The following is a 15,405-nucleotide window of genomic DNA, read 5'->3' on the forward strand; positions in this document are numbered from 1 at the left end:
TTTGAGGTCGTAAACAGCACGCGGTGGTTGTCAAAATTTGTCTCACTCCCACCCCCTGAGCGTGCCCAAAAGCGCCCAAACACGAGAAGGGTCTCTTGTGCACCAAAGGGGGCCTAATCTAAATATTTGAATAATTTTTATATACAACCAAAAGAGACTCCTCTCTCTTTCTCTCGTTTCTGTTGGATATCTCCGCGCGCGCAACCCCCAACCCGGGAGGGAATGCGTGGGCGTGAGGAGAAATTTATAAGGAATAAAAAATATTTAGGGATGGTGAGAGAGGAAAATTCCTTGTATCTTTTGCTGAATCTCCAATATTTGCTCATTTTTCAAATCATGCCACTCTCTGTCGAACAGATACACTCGAAATGTGCTTCGCATATTGATAGATCCTTTTTTCGGGAGTTTGATTCCACCTTACACTCCCCCCCCCATATTCTCCCTCCTGCACCTCCTGGGTTATTCTTCCTGCAGTTTTTTCTTCTTTTCTAACTGGCAAAGAAGGTTTCCTCCGCCAATGTTCTGGAGAAAAAAATTCAATGTGGATGGGGGGACAAAAAAAGCACACAGTTCAGTGTTATTGCAACATATTATGATATTTTTTGTACTCCATCCACCACACGGGGGTTGCAAATACATACAACCATCCCATTTGGAGGGTGGGTGTGATCCCCACCAGGTTTTTGGGCGAAAGAACACACACACCAACCCCCTTAATTATGTATTCCGAAAGGGTAACATTTTGCGAACGCCGACTGAATTTATAAAGCTTGATTAACAACGGACTAAAATATTGTTATTAGTCTCTGGCGCAATTCTCGTCTGCCAAAGCTCCACTTGCCACCCTCTTTCGAGCTCTCCCGGTGAATATATTTTTGTGCACGTTGTGTGAGTGAGGGAGGGATGCTTCCCGAAATTCACCCCCTGCTACATATGATGGCCTTTTCGGGTTGGTCAGGTGTTTCGGGTGTTTGATTTCATTCTCGTCTAATCGATTAACTTAATTCCATTCTAGGGTTGTTCTTCTTGCCATAATACGATATATTAAATAATAAAAAGATTTTTTTATTAAGATTTAATTAAATTTAAAGAAAAGAATTTTCTTTGTAAATTCTCTTTAAAAAAAACTCATTAAATGCCAATTTAAACAGACCTGACTAGACTAAATAAAATTAAAGAAATAATTATTAAGTTTCATATTTAATATTCACCTTGAATTTTTTTTTTCATGAATTACTTTTCAATTTTTTTGTTGCCTTTCAAGGTGAAAAATAATTTTATTCATTCACCGCAATATTTCTTTATTTTCAAAATTATTATTCTCCATTTACAAACTCATAAAAGCAATAAAAAGTTTTATAGTTCGATATTTATTAATTTATTATTGAAATACTTTTCAATATAATATCTCTTTGAGTGGCTTAATAACGTTGATATTTATAGGTTTTAATGGGTGGCTTTCGTAGGTGAAGAAATGAGTAATGCAAAAGACTTTTCTTTTAATATAAAATTATATTTTTTAATATATTTTATTGGGCAATAAAGTTATATTAACTAACATGATAATTAGGTCAGAATGTTAAGTTTTTTTTTCAATCTATTCACTAATAATAAAACTTTTTTTTTCTCTATTGTTGTGTTTACGTTGAAAATCTTATAGATTTGAATTTTTATTTTAGATTTTGCACCAAAATTAAATAAAAATGGATGTCTGAAAATAACTCTAAATTTTTCTTTTAGCAAAAGCATGATATTATAAAGTTCTTTCATTTTCTTTTTAAAAATTTAGGGATGGTTATAATGAATATTTCCCATTTTCCTTAATTTTTTGATTTTTCCCTACTTTCATTTACCTTAAAATTTGTATTAAAATCATGTTTAAATTTTAATTAAATTTAAATATAATTTTCTGTATAACCACCCCACTGTCTTTGTTAATTTTCCATCATCCAAAGGCATCTTCTCCTTTAAAATTTCCCTTTAATTTCCATCTGCAGACTCCTTCCTTCTCAAACGAAAGATTCCGTCATCTACCCAAGTTTCATTGAACCCCAGAAAGTGTTATCTATCTATGCGTATATAGCATGCATGGGGTGTGCTAAAGGGGTGGCAAAGTACCATTTCTTTTGGGGTGGCAAAATTACAATCATTAATCAGTGGATTTAGCATGTTGACACACGCTTAAGCCTCCGTCTATTAGTGTTCTCAGATTCCCAATTTGGGGTGTCTTATCAACCCTCATGGATCACCCAAAAATCACCCCTTTTGCCATTTCTTTTTTTTTCTAGAAATCTGTATTGGCCTATAGATTTTGTAAAAAATCTCTAGAGCGTAAAATTATGCACAAAACAAATAATTTTGTATGTTGTACGACTTGTGGGTACACCGTGCTTAAATTATGGCGTGTTTTTGGGTGGAGAGACGGAGAATTTATGGAAATTTGTGACAAAATATTTTCCCATTGTTTCCACAATTCAATCGCCTCAATATTCCGTCCCAATAACTCTTCCCAAACGTGCAATTATTTACAAATTTTGAGCTCAAATTCTCTCAATTGTTGGGTAATAATTTCAAAACACACAGAAAAGTCATTTTGCGGGGTTTTATTGTTGCTTGAATTATTCTTTGAGATCTCTACTATTTCACCAAAATATTTTACTTTACTTATGCGCCTTAAGAAACATGATTCTCACATTTCTCCCCAAGATACGATGCTGATCTCAATTTTGTGCTCTCACAGAAGGTGTGGCTCCCGTGAGAAGTTTTGGGTTAATTGTGGATGCAAATGTAGTGGATGAAAAGTTTCATTTTCACCACGAAGCAGGAATTTTCATCCCCCCGTGCCTGTTTTAAATGAAATTTGCATGCTCAATATGAACTGCAGTGTCTCCAAAAATGGCTTTTGGTGGTGCAAACTTCCCCGTGAGAACTGCAAAAGCTTTTCATTTGAGCTCATGCACACACATGAGAATTTCCTGCACATTCTGCACCCCATTCCGGGGGAGGAAGTATTCCACGAAAATTGAAATACCCCCAGTGTTGTGTTGGTCCTTTTTCCTCTTTAAAATTTCACCTCCTCCTCCTCCTCATACAACATTTCCCGGGGATGTAAGAAGGGATGATGTGGGAGGAAGGGTGGTTTGTGGGGCTCATTCAATTGCCCAATGCAGGCAAAACTTCATCCCCAAAAATCACCCTCGGAAGGATCACATTTTCCAAGAGTTGAGAATTACTCTTCGCAGCAACAAAAGGGGTATGGGGGTGGCTCACACAATCCCTCAGGGGGGTGGTGTGCGGACGGGGGAATTTACGAGGCGTCTAATAAAGAAATAATTGAAGAAAAGGAAACAAAAGGCAATAACATGTGCAATACAAAATGGTATATTGGTTGAAATGGGCAAATGTGTTATTGTAAGTGATATTGTAATTCAAAGGCGTCCTCCAATATTGGATGCCACACTATAGCAGCTATAAGCCACCCCCGGGGTGTGGGTTTTCTTTTATTAATAACTCCCACAGTTTGCACCCTCCTGGATGCCAAAAATGTCTTCATGGATCGCTCTCTTTCTCTCCCACTTTGCTCCCTTTTCCCATTCTCCTTGCAAGGCGACGCCATCATTATCACACCCTTCCACCCACCCCACCCAATTTAGCATCTTTGGATAAATTTCCTTCTTGGCGCGCATAGACCATCCTCGCACCCTATGTGAACCCACACTTAATTGCTCCGGATTACGGGCACAGCGTGCAATGGCAAAAAGTGGCGTAATTTATTGGATTAATTTCGATGTTTTCAAATTGTAATTCCTCCGCACCACTGGGTGTACGACGTACCATTCTTTTTCCACATCACCACCCACTCATTCTTCTATATCTATATAGCCAGCAGAAAAATTGCATGCAAACGCTGTCGGTGGAAAAATTCGATTTTTCGCTGCACTGGAGCATTCAAATTCACTCAATGGGGTGAGAAAAGGTCGTTAGTTTCAGAGGGGAGGCAGGCGGCACTCCTGGGGTATGCTTTGCTATATACTTTCGGGAATATATATTTTTTAAACTTGGTGGTGTGGAAGTTGAAGTAAATAATGAGACCATTTGGGGTTATTTTTAAAACTAATTTGATGAACTTTGTAAGTAAAGTTCAAGAATCATGGAACTCTTCATACTTTCTTGAGTCATTTATTTTGTTAAAATTTTGTTTTTTGAACAGATTTTTTAAAAAATAAATAATATTACATTTTATTTTTAATAAAGAAAATATCTTGCTTTAGAATCCAAGAAAGTTTTTAAATAAATATATATATTTTTTAATTAAAAAAAATATTTCTTTAGTTTTAATTTTTTTTAATAAAAGCTTAGAAAGAAATTTGAATATCATAATTTTTAGAATAACATTTTTTTATCGTTCTTTTAATAAATTAATCAAAGTTAAAAATGTTTAAGTTCTATGTTTTATTAGAATGTAATTCACTATAAAGCACTTAAATCAGGCTTAAGAATTTTCTAAACAGGCTCAAGTTTTTTTTTTCAAGAGGCTTACGTATTTTAAGTCAAATCTAAAGTCAGACATTTTTTTTAAGTCAAGCTTAATTTTCTTTTAGATTAGGGGCTGTTAAGGCTTCAAGATTAGGTCAGGCTGAACCGGGTTTAAATGTATTTTGTTAATTTGGTTTAGGATTTTCGATAAGAGTAGGTGTTCAAGTATCTGACTGTTTTCGCGTGTTGAAATTATAGAAACTATCCAGAAACGTATTTATCCGAATAACCTGATCTCAAAAAAAAATTAAGACAGGTCAAAAACCTGAAGTCTGCTTAAGAAACTAGTAACCGACTTAAGAATCCAGACATGGCTTTTAAAAAGAACAGAATAAACCGGACTTAGTAGTAAATTTCACTCTTTAATAAATAAAATTTATAAAAGAAATAAATATAGAAAGAATAACATTTATGCTTAGTAATAAAAGCAATTAATTTTACATAAATATTAAAAAAAAAACAAGATACTTCTAAACATTATTCTAAACAATACCAAATGCGTGTGAAAACTTCCATTTTCTCTTGAAGTTCTGACTGCTGAAAGAAAGCAAAAATAAAACTAAAAAGAAAACTTCTCTCTTGGGCTCTCAATACTCTTTAACTCCGCATCAATGAGCCTTTCGTGACTTGTGCCCATAAATTTTGGCGTGTTCGAGAACAAACCATTGAGTTTTGTATGGAAAACGATCGAGAAACGTCACAACATTAGCTCACGATTTATTTCAATCACAAAACTTAATGAAAATTCACGCATCGCCAGACCAAAAGACCTGCCTTGCCATCACTCTGTCGCATGGCTCGGCAAACCACCTCCTCACCTCCTTCTGGCTTCAGTTTTTTTTTCTTCTCATTTTTCGCGCCACAGCATTTGAATATAATTTCGGACTCGTGCGTCGTGCGCAGGGTTCGCGGGTGAGGGCACTATAAAAAGCCACACGGCAAAGAGAGTGGTGCGGATTATCCCGTGCTCACGGGTGTTTTGGCATAATAATTTTCACGGCAACAGCCACAAGGAGGAAGAAAGAAAAAATTCATCTGAGTGATGTTTATATTTGATTTTTGAATTGTTTTTATGATTTTTATAGGCTCTATAGTGTAACATTATCATGATTTTTATTGCATATTTACGTTTATTTTTATGTTTATTGTCGACTTTTGTATTAGTCTATAAGCCATTTAGTATGGCGTAATGTTTTCATTGATGAACAAACATTTTTTTCTCACTCTCTCCCTCTTTTCCCTCTCTCTCTTTCTCCCTCTCTGTCTTTTAAAAGTCCGCGCGCATTATTTTATGCCCCCCTGGCGTCCACCACATATTTTGTCTCGTATCCACTGTGACTACATATAAATACAACGACCAATATTAACGACCTCTTTTCTCGACATTTCGGCAGCACCGCGCAAACATTTTTTTTTCACTTTTCTTGCAAATTTGCTCCTCACATGCGATTTACGAGTTTTTTTGCTGCAAAAAAAAGATCTTGGAATTTTGTGCATGTAAAGGAAGAGAAGAAAAAGAAGACTTCCTCACGGAGGAGAAAACTCCTTTGCAATGTTGAGAAGGGGCCGTCACTGAAATTGATGACGGTTGAGCTCCTGGCTGCACACATAAATTTCAAAAAAAAAACCCCGGTCCCGACGGCTGTGAGAATGGTTGCTTAGCAACTGATAGCGCCATATTTGAAAGTCAATGCTGCTGAACTCTCGAAAAGAGCACGCAAAGATGGCACTTTGATGGCCACGACACGGCATTCCGCCATCGATCCGCGACACAATCAATTTCCCTCTCAATTGATTTGCCCGCCGCTCACGCGGGGGATAAATGATGGGCCAATTTTGCATGCCACAAGAGCAAAGAAACTCCATGAACTCCATCCATGTACAATGGGCGACAATATAAGGAGATTTTTTCGATTTATTTTATATATAGTTTTACATACATATCCATACATATGTAGGTATGTCAAAGGGGTGGCTAAATGGCAAGAATAGAGGTGAATCCAACTGTTGAGTCACATAATTTCGTGAAAATTGTTAATATTTTACGTTATCTGGTTAAGATGGAGACGCCTGGTAGCTATTTGGATCTATATCAATAATAGTGGAGACGCCGGGTGGAAATTTAGAAAAAAAAATTGAAGTCCCTGAATGAAGCTAAAAATTCTAAAACTCATGCCTATCAAAAATAAATATCTGTCTGTAAATTCATAGAATTTTCAGGCAGAAGTTTCAATATGAAAATCCTTTAAAAATTCTTAATCCTCATACAAGAAAGTATAGAGCTAAAATGTTTTACGAAATTAAGAAGCTAAATATTTATTAAAAATTTGTAATAATTTAATTTTTGAATATTTAGTTTTTAAAAAATTTAAAAGTTAAAATAACGAATTAGTAGACACGATAGTTACTAAAACTGATTTAAGTCAGAATGATTCATTAGTCCGAAGCGACTGAAAAGTCTGAAATGACAAGTACGTTAAGGCTTTAAAATTTAATCCAAATCAGACAAATATCAGCTCCGTAAACTAACCCAACTTAGGTCTCTCATTTTTGCTCTAAAGATTTTTATAATATATTTTCTTTGTACAAAATTAAATAAAAAATATTCTTAAAAAGATAACTAATTAATTTACAAAAATTATAAAACCGTTAAAATTAAAAAAAAAAAACCCTAATTTATTTACGATAGATAAAAAATTATCAGAGCTTATAGTATTTTATGTTGTATATAATTATGCAGTGTTTAACATAATTTAATCACAGCTTGAAGGTCACTCATGATGGGATTGCTAAAAATGCATGCCATCGCATCCAAATTATGTGTTTTTTCTTTATTTCTTTTGATGTCTTCCTCATTTCTCACAGCACCGAAATAGCCCATTTGTAGTCAATAAAAGCTTGAAAAGTCGTAAAGGGCCATTAAACTCCTCATTAAACAGACAAAGTAGTTGATGTTTAACCGCACATTGAATACAAACATCTCATGTGCATATGACGCATCAAATGCAGCACTTGCACTCCCCTTTTTTGCCGTGAGAAATAAATCAGAGATTTCTTATTTCCCTCATTCAACTTCTTTCTTATTCTTTTGAGGAATTATCTTTTGGAGAGAGTGTTGTTGGGAATGTTAATCCTGGAACGTGCACACACCTCAAAATCTGTCCATATGGGTGCTTTTGGACACAGGAAAAGCATCTCTCTTGATGGGCCGTGTTCCTGCCTTGATAAGAAAGACTCTGAACCCAACCCATTGAGTATGGGGGAGCATAGATAATCAGGTGTCGAGCAAGCGCTGAGGAGGAGGGAGGGGGGCAGATCATCCATATATTGATTGCTGTGTGTGTGGAAAATTGTAGAGAAAATGGGCAGTTGAATGAGGCGAACGGCATTGGGGCCTTTGATGCCCCCACGGGATGGGGATTTGTTGCGCTGAAACGTGTCTCGAGGCGATTTAAGAATGAACAATTACTGATTTATTGATTGCTGCAAGTTGCTTGTTTTCTTTTAATTAACACCACGCGAGTTGTTGAAGAAATCCGAGGAGATTATTTGGGTATTTTTCAATGTTTATTGATGAACTTTGTCGAGGGAGAGGGAGGGGCAAGAGTGTGTTTTGAGGGAAACAATAACACAAACTCCAATGATCCAGATAAACAATCCCATATAGCAAAGATTGGTTGTATACAAGCTGCGTTCTTTGGACTCAACTCGATTTGCTCCTTTGGGGTCTTTTCTTTTGGATTGTTAAAAGACGATGGTTAAAATTGTGCAGAGAGCGAGAAATTAATTGTGGAGAGAAAGGCCAATGAATTGAATTGAAAATCTTATCGGGAAATTTTCAATTAATTAATTTTTAATTGAATTTTCTTGCTCAGAGAATTTCTCTCGTATTTCTTCCTCCGCGTCATCGTCAGAAGAAACTCTTTTGCTATTTAACTGGAAACTTTCTCCTCGCAAAAAAGGGATATTTTTCACGAGAAAAATCAAAGTAAAAAAAAAGCGAAGGAGTTGAAAGGAGCGAGAAAAGAAGGGAGAGAAAGTTGCCGTGAAATATATTTTTTTGTGCGATGGGATTTACCCTTTTCTTGCGTAACTGCAAAGTTAAATTTCTCCACGCAGTTTGTCAGCTCTTTTTATTTCTTCACAGTGTCCATGTCCTTTTCTTTATTTATTTATTGCACACATTGATTTTTTTCTTCGTTTTGCCTCCACGACCTTTTACCCTTTTCCCATGGAACACGGGAAGTTTGGGTGACTTTCTAAATTCCAAGGAGGACGCGTAGAGTGAAGAAATATTACCTAAAAAAGCAAGGTTTTCAACACAGGAAGGATACTAAATGGTTATTCTTGTAAATTTTCTTTTTTGTAGGCCCAAATGGTTGTCCACGACGAAGAGGACGTCAAACGTACACGCGATTCCAGACGTTGGAGCTGGAGAAGGAATTCCACTTTAATCACTACTTGACGCGGAGACGGCGAATAGAGATTGCCCATGCCCTCTGCCTCACCGAACGACAGATCAAGATCTGGTTCCAGAATCGCCGGATGAAGCTGAAGAAGGAGCTTAGGGCTGTCAAGGAAATTAATGAGCAGGTGAGCAAGAATAAGATTCCAATTCCACGCCAATCTAAAAAGCTTTTCAATGTTTTTTTTTTATTAAGAGAAAAATAAGTTTAGATAATAATAGAAAATTAATAAAATTAGAAAATTTTTAAATTAATTCTTTTCTTTTTGCAAATTAACTGGATGTAATGTCAACGTGGTTTCAGACCTCATTTTCTTCTTTTCATTAAAGGCACGACGAGATCGTGAGGAGCAGGATAAGATGAAGCTCAAGGAGTCCCAATTAACCGGCCAGCACAACAACAAACCACCACAGGAGCACCCCATAGTGTCGTCACAAAATTCAGGTAGTGGCGGCGGACACCATTTACACCATCACCCGTCAGTTCAGAATGATCTCAAATTGGGTCTGGGCATGGGTGTTGGGGTGGGTGGTAATCTGGGGATGATGGGTGGCTTGGACAAGAATAATCAAGACCTCCTCAAGGTGGTCAGTAAAGTCAATACATAAATTTGCCATAATACGCGTGGAAGCTTCTTCCACATCTTTTTCGTTAATTTTTATTTCTTTTCTCGTAATTTTAATGTAATAATTAACATTTCCCCGCGTATTTATTTATCTCACATCCTCCCCCCATCCCTTTACAATACGTGTCTCTTAAGAAAATTAAGAAAGAAAGAAAAATCATTAAATTACCATCATGTTTTCAGTTTTCAAGTGGAACTGTTGATCAAGTTTCCAGGTAAGATCACACCATCATTTTCCTTAAGATTGACGCGTGATGTAATGCCACGCACACGAGAGAAGTATCCATAAAACAATGACTAAAAAAATCTCTATCAAACTTTAGATTTTAATAATGAAAAAAAAGTGAAGTTAATACAAAAAAATAAATAAAATACAATACGTAAGTTGAGGTACTTGAAGTGCGAAGTGAAACCTGATGAATGGACTGCAAATTGCAATTACATTTCAAATGATCTTTAGGGGCGTGATTGCTTCCCTCTTTTGCCCCCAAATAAAACAAAAACTGTCCAACAAAGTTCCAAAAGAGGGTTGCAAAGAAAGAGAGAGATACGTGCGTTCTTGTGAGATTGTATCACATTAAATTGCGGATGAAATCATTGTCCAGTGAAAAGTGCAAAAGTTGCAATCTCACAGAATCCACGATACGCGAGGGAGGTGAAAGAAACAAGGAGAAGAAACACCCACAACAAAACTATATACACAATATACGTACTAGAAATTAAGTGGAACCACATCAACAAAAAAAAAGAGAAAATCGACAAGTTCGACGGAGTCACTGCATATTGAGAAAATTTTAGCAATTAGCTGAAAACAAAAAGATAGTTCAAAGAGAGATAGCGGGAGGAAGTTTCCTTGAAAAGGGAAAAGAATGCCATTCTCCAAAAAAAATTCTTGTGCAATTTCAGTGTTGATTTTATCTGTTAAAACCTTTCTTTTTGTTTTTTTTTGGAAAAAAAATGAAGAATAAAAAACATTTCGAATTTTGTCTTATTTTGTTCTTAAAATTGATTTTAAAGACCACGACAAATTGTGATTAAACTTTTCTTGGTTTTTCTTTTGAAAATCCTCCATTTTGAAAATATTCTGTTGATGCTCTTGAATTCCTTTTTTTCTTTATACGTTTTCTTTTTTGTAAATGCTACTGAGAGAGAGAGATTCTGGTTATCTAAAAGTTTGATTTATTTTCGGAGAAACCAGGCGGTTACATATTAAATTTTGAATATTTTGAATCTGATTTGATTGAAAAATAATTAAGAAAAAAGTCTGAAAATAAAGAAAATAGAAAATTAACTTTTCATAACCCAAAAATAATTTTTAAAAAATATTTTTAGTTAATAAAAATTAAAAAAACATAAAATCAGTAGATTGGCCATTTCCACATCTAGTGTAATTCAAGAAACTGAAAAAAGTTAGCTAAACCTGGTTTTTTTTTTGTAACTAGTTTTTTAAACTAGGCTTAATTTTTTTAGGCTAGATTTAAGTTTTTTGAAGCAGGCTTTTATTTTTTTATTCTAATTGTAAGTCTTATTATTGTAAGTTATTCTTTAGTTTTTTAGTGGTTGAGCTTAAGTAAGTTATTTATAGTTAGGTCAGGCTTTATTGCGATTCAGTCTCAATTTAGCTTATCTAACCTTAAAGGCTTATTCTAAAAAATTAGTCTCAACATAAGAAAAACTAAATTTTGGCATAATAAATATGGCTTAGATTAAAAGAAACTCTAGTCTAGCCTAAAAACTTTGATTTTGATTCAAAAACTAAAGCAAGGCCAAATTAAACATTATCAGGCTAAACAACTTAAGCCTAGTTTGAAACTTCAGCTTGCTTAGTAAGCAGTAAATTTCCCTCTCGGAGTAATTAAGTTTTATAATTCTAATTCGCTATAAAGTTCGATTTATTTTTGAATTTCTATTGCGAATTAGTTCGTTATATTGGGTACTGACTGTAAATATTGCAGAACAAACAATAATTAATTTGCTGCAACATTTACTCTAAAAACCACAAATTGCATACAGAATCACTCTCTCACGAATGTAGGAAAATAACTAATAGACCGAACCTTCTTTTGCCAAGAAAAACAAGACGATACACCGCATAATTTCCTTCCTAAGACAGCAAAGATAAATGCTGATCTTTTTTTTGCATTCAAGACGTACGATAATTATTTTCAATTGCGGAACTGTGGGAGGTAAAACATCTCTTTTACTTACCTATAAATTTCATACAAAAAAATTGAAACTCTTGGCAATTTACTCCTTTTGTGAGCAGAATGTTTCATCTGCCTGACAAAGTAAATAATATAAAATTTAAAAAAAAAAACGCCTGAAAGTGAATTTTTTTCTTGAGATATTTCTCTTTATTATATATTTATATACATACATATTATTGTAATGAGCATTTTAGTGTTGGCGTGTCTGTGTTGTATCAAAACAAAAAGAAAAGAAATCCAGTGACGAAGAAATGTGTGAATGTAATTTAAAGAGATACTCTTTGTGCATGTTTTTGGTGCCCGCCCCCACCCTCTACCCTTAAGAAAATACCCCCCTCCCAAGTACCCCCCTGGTGTGCTGGGAATGTATGAATGGAAAAATTTTATCTAACTGTCTGTGGTAAATAAAAAATTAGGGTGTAGCAAGTGCGAATGATTTTTAATTGAAGACAAAACACCTTAAAATTTATTAATAACAAAATACTGTTTTAATTGCATTAAGATAATGTGTGTAGTTAATTGTGCCAAATGTAATTAAAAAAAAAACAATCTTCTTACTGAAAGAGCAAGGCTAAAGAAACAAACAAAAAAACATTCAGAAAAAAAACTTCTCTTGAACCAAACGAAAACCATTTAAAGAAAAAGAAGGAAAAACTCATTGGGAAATGGGAGTGTAAAGACAAAAATAAATAAAATAAAATTCTATTCGTCCAGAGACATGAAAAACATTGTAAAAAGATTAAATATTGAAGCTAAAGAAAAAAAAAGAAGTAAAAAGAATAAATTCAATGCTTTGAAGGTTTATGTGGCAACATGAGATAATAATAATGAAAAAACAATTGAGCCTCTTACCTTGACAAAGAATTAAGAATTTTTGGAATCTTAGAATTTTCATATCCATATATAAATACTATTTATTTTCCCTCAAAAATACGTAAATGCAAAAAGGAAAGAATTCTTTATGGAAATTCTTTACTGACAATCTCGATTTATTTTTTTTGGGAAATTTCGCAAAGGGAAAATCCACGAGATATTTTATCGGGAAGGGTTAAAAGAGAAGGAATTCACTGAGAAAAAAAATCCCATCGTAGTGATTGAGAGAACATTTTAAATACGTAATTTTGTCCAGGGTAGATTTAAAAGAAATAAAAAAATAGCAAGAGAAAGTAATAAGAAAAACAAGAATATTAAAGAAAAAGTAGTTTACACCAATAATCTCAAAATTCTATATACAAAAAAACATATTTTGCTCGCTATAGAGAAAAAGAACTTTTTAAAAGGAAAAATAAATAAACATCCCCCGAGGAGCGAAAGAATGAATTATTTTGCATGCAAGAAAATATTTATTTTGTGGGAAAACTTTTGCTCCTCCCTGTAGAATTTTCATTTTTTGCTTTTTATAATTGCAATGAAAAACAGAGAAATTTAAATGTGCGAATTTATTGGGAATCAGCTTAAAATCGAATTTAGAATTTTCCGGAAAATTTGCTTTATTGAGTACTTATTTTTTGTTGTTGTTAATTTTTAAAATTTCCTTCCACTGAATATTTTTTTTAATTTCTTTGCAATTTCTGGAAGTGAGAATCCAACAAATTCTTTTCATGCTCAAACAGCCCTTTTTGAGTTAGAAAAATAATTGTTTTGCTTTGCAATTTATTTTTATGTCGTGTTTAATTGCTATTTTTCATCACTTCCATTTCTTTCTTTTTTTTAATTGCCATTTTTTGTTGCAAGAACATTGTGTAGAAGAAGGAAATAAAAAGAAAAAAGAAAAACGAATCCATAGCATCGTGAATCAACACTGCATCTTACTCATATAATTATTAATTGTAATAGTAATTGAATATATTTAAAGGTTTAATTAAAATAAACGCTTTGCTTATTCCTAACAAGATAATAATTAAATAAAAAATTAAGTGTAATGAGAAATAAAAGATGAGCTATTTCTTGCCACAATAGAAATATATAAATAAAGAGAAGAAGAAGAAGAAGGGAGAAAGGCAAAAGAAACAATTTATATATAAAAAATGATGAAGAAACATTCAACACATCTAAAATATCCATAATGATGATAATATTCATTAGAGCAACATGTTTACAATACACTAAATATACGTAAAAAAAACTATTATTAAATAGAAATATTTAAAACATAAATAAATATGCATATTGTGTAAATATGTATATTTTTTTCAAACATTTTTCCACCCATTTATGTCATTTTTTTCCACAACTGTTTGACATCAGCAAAAGAAAATTTTGCAAGAAAAAATTTCTCCTCTTTTACTTTCATTTGAAATTTTTTTTATCTGTGATAAGATTATGTTAATATTAAATTTTCTTTCTCTTTTATTGAACTTTTCTTTTCAATTAATAATTTTCACGTTTTATTTCCCATCTCTTTATTCAGAATACTTTTATTTAGCGCGTTGACCTAAAAATGTTTCTTTATTTTTAAAATAAAACATTCTTTAATTAGAATTTATTTGTTCTACTTTAGGGTTTTATTTTTGTTATTTATTTCTGACTTTTATTGAAAGGAAAAAAAAGGACTTCAAGGCTTTTTTTTAAACAAAAAATGAAAAAAAGTATCTCTTAAAATGTGAAACTCTCTGTATCCGAATTAAAACATAAAACTATTAAGAAATGAGAGAGAGCGAAAGATAGGAATAAAAAAGGGAAAAGAGATAGGAAGATGACTTACAGTTAAATCATAAAGAAAACATATATACATTTTAAATGTAATTGACATAATTTTTACTTTGTCACCACAGCAATTTTTATAGCCCAGCAAAGTATAAAATATCGATAAATTTAAAGGTGCGGGGTGACGACGTCACACGCAGAATTTATCGATGAAGAAAGAAATATCTCGCCCATAGTATATTTAATGAAAAAATAAATAAACAAAAAAAATGGAGAAGAAGATAAAAAGGCAGGAGAAAGAGCCCACAGATAATTATAAAAAAATTATATTCTTAAATGATGATGAAGATGGAAAAAAGTGAGAGAAGTAAACTAAAAGTACTCTTATAGTGTAATAAAATGATTTAGAAAGTGTAGGTAAGGCTTAACAATTATGTAACAACCTGTATAATATACAGAGACGAAATACAAATAAAAATAACAATTGCGACAGCTTTTTTTTCATTCATTCCAACCCTTTATCATTCACCAGGCGCCTCCATTGCGGGGTTGCTGTGTGTTGTCCCTCAAAAAGATAAAATCGAATGGTTTCGCATTTAAAATATCAAGTAGAAAATTGTTTTTGTGTTCTTATCCCCGCTTTGTGTGTTGTTTATTTTGTATTGGCAACATTTTAACTCTTTTCTGCCATGTTTTGTTGTTCTCTCCGCAAGCAAAACTTTGCTCTGCTCAATTCACAGCTCAAATATCAAATTGAGATTATTTCATCAAGGCGTGTAGACGCTATACAATCGAAATATTTTTATTTTTAAATAAAGATTTTTTTGTTCTTTTTTGCAGTGTCTGGAAGATCACAAGGTAGGTCATAAAAGGGTTAAATTTTAAATTTTCATTAAATTTAATGGATTCTTGCTAAGAATATAAC

At 33.3% G+C, this 15,405-nt stretch overlaps 1 protein-coding gene across 4 annotated transcripts in view; it reads left to right on the forward strand.

Moving 5' to 3' along the window:
• The window catches only part of LOC129787860 (homeobox protein abdominal-A-like), a 40,625-nt gene extending 25,653 nt beyond the window's left edge, over positions 1 to 14,972 (forward strand). For 2 of the 4 annotated variants that reach the window (XM_055823684.1, XM_055823685.1), the window contains exons 5-7: positions 8,906 to 9,129; positions 9,332 to 9,446; positions 9,811 to 14,972. In XM_055823684.1, coding sequence (XP_055679659.1) covers positions 8,906 to 9,129; positions 9,332 to 9,446; positions 9,811 to 9,830 — 359 coding nt within the window. In that variant the 3' untranslated portion in view covers positions 9,831 to 14,972. Of the gene's footprint in view, positions 1 to 8,905; positions 9,130 to 9,331 lie in introns of all 4 variants that reach the window. The other 2 variants (XM_055823682.1, XM_055823683.1) reach the window with 1 other exon arrangement.
• The last annotated feature ends 433 nt before the right edge of the window (positions 14,973 to 15,405 follow it).

This window comes from Lutzomyia longipalpis, chromosome 1 (genome assembly GCF_024334085.1).
Source record: "Lutzomyia longipalpis isolate SR_M1_2022 chromosome 1, ASM2433408v1".
In the NCBI taxonomy this organism is placed as follows: domain Eukaryota; kingdom Metazoa; phylum Arthropoda; class Insecta; order Diptera; family Psychodidae; genus Lutzomyia; species Lutzomyia longipalpis.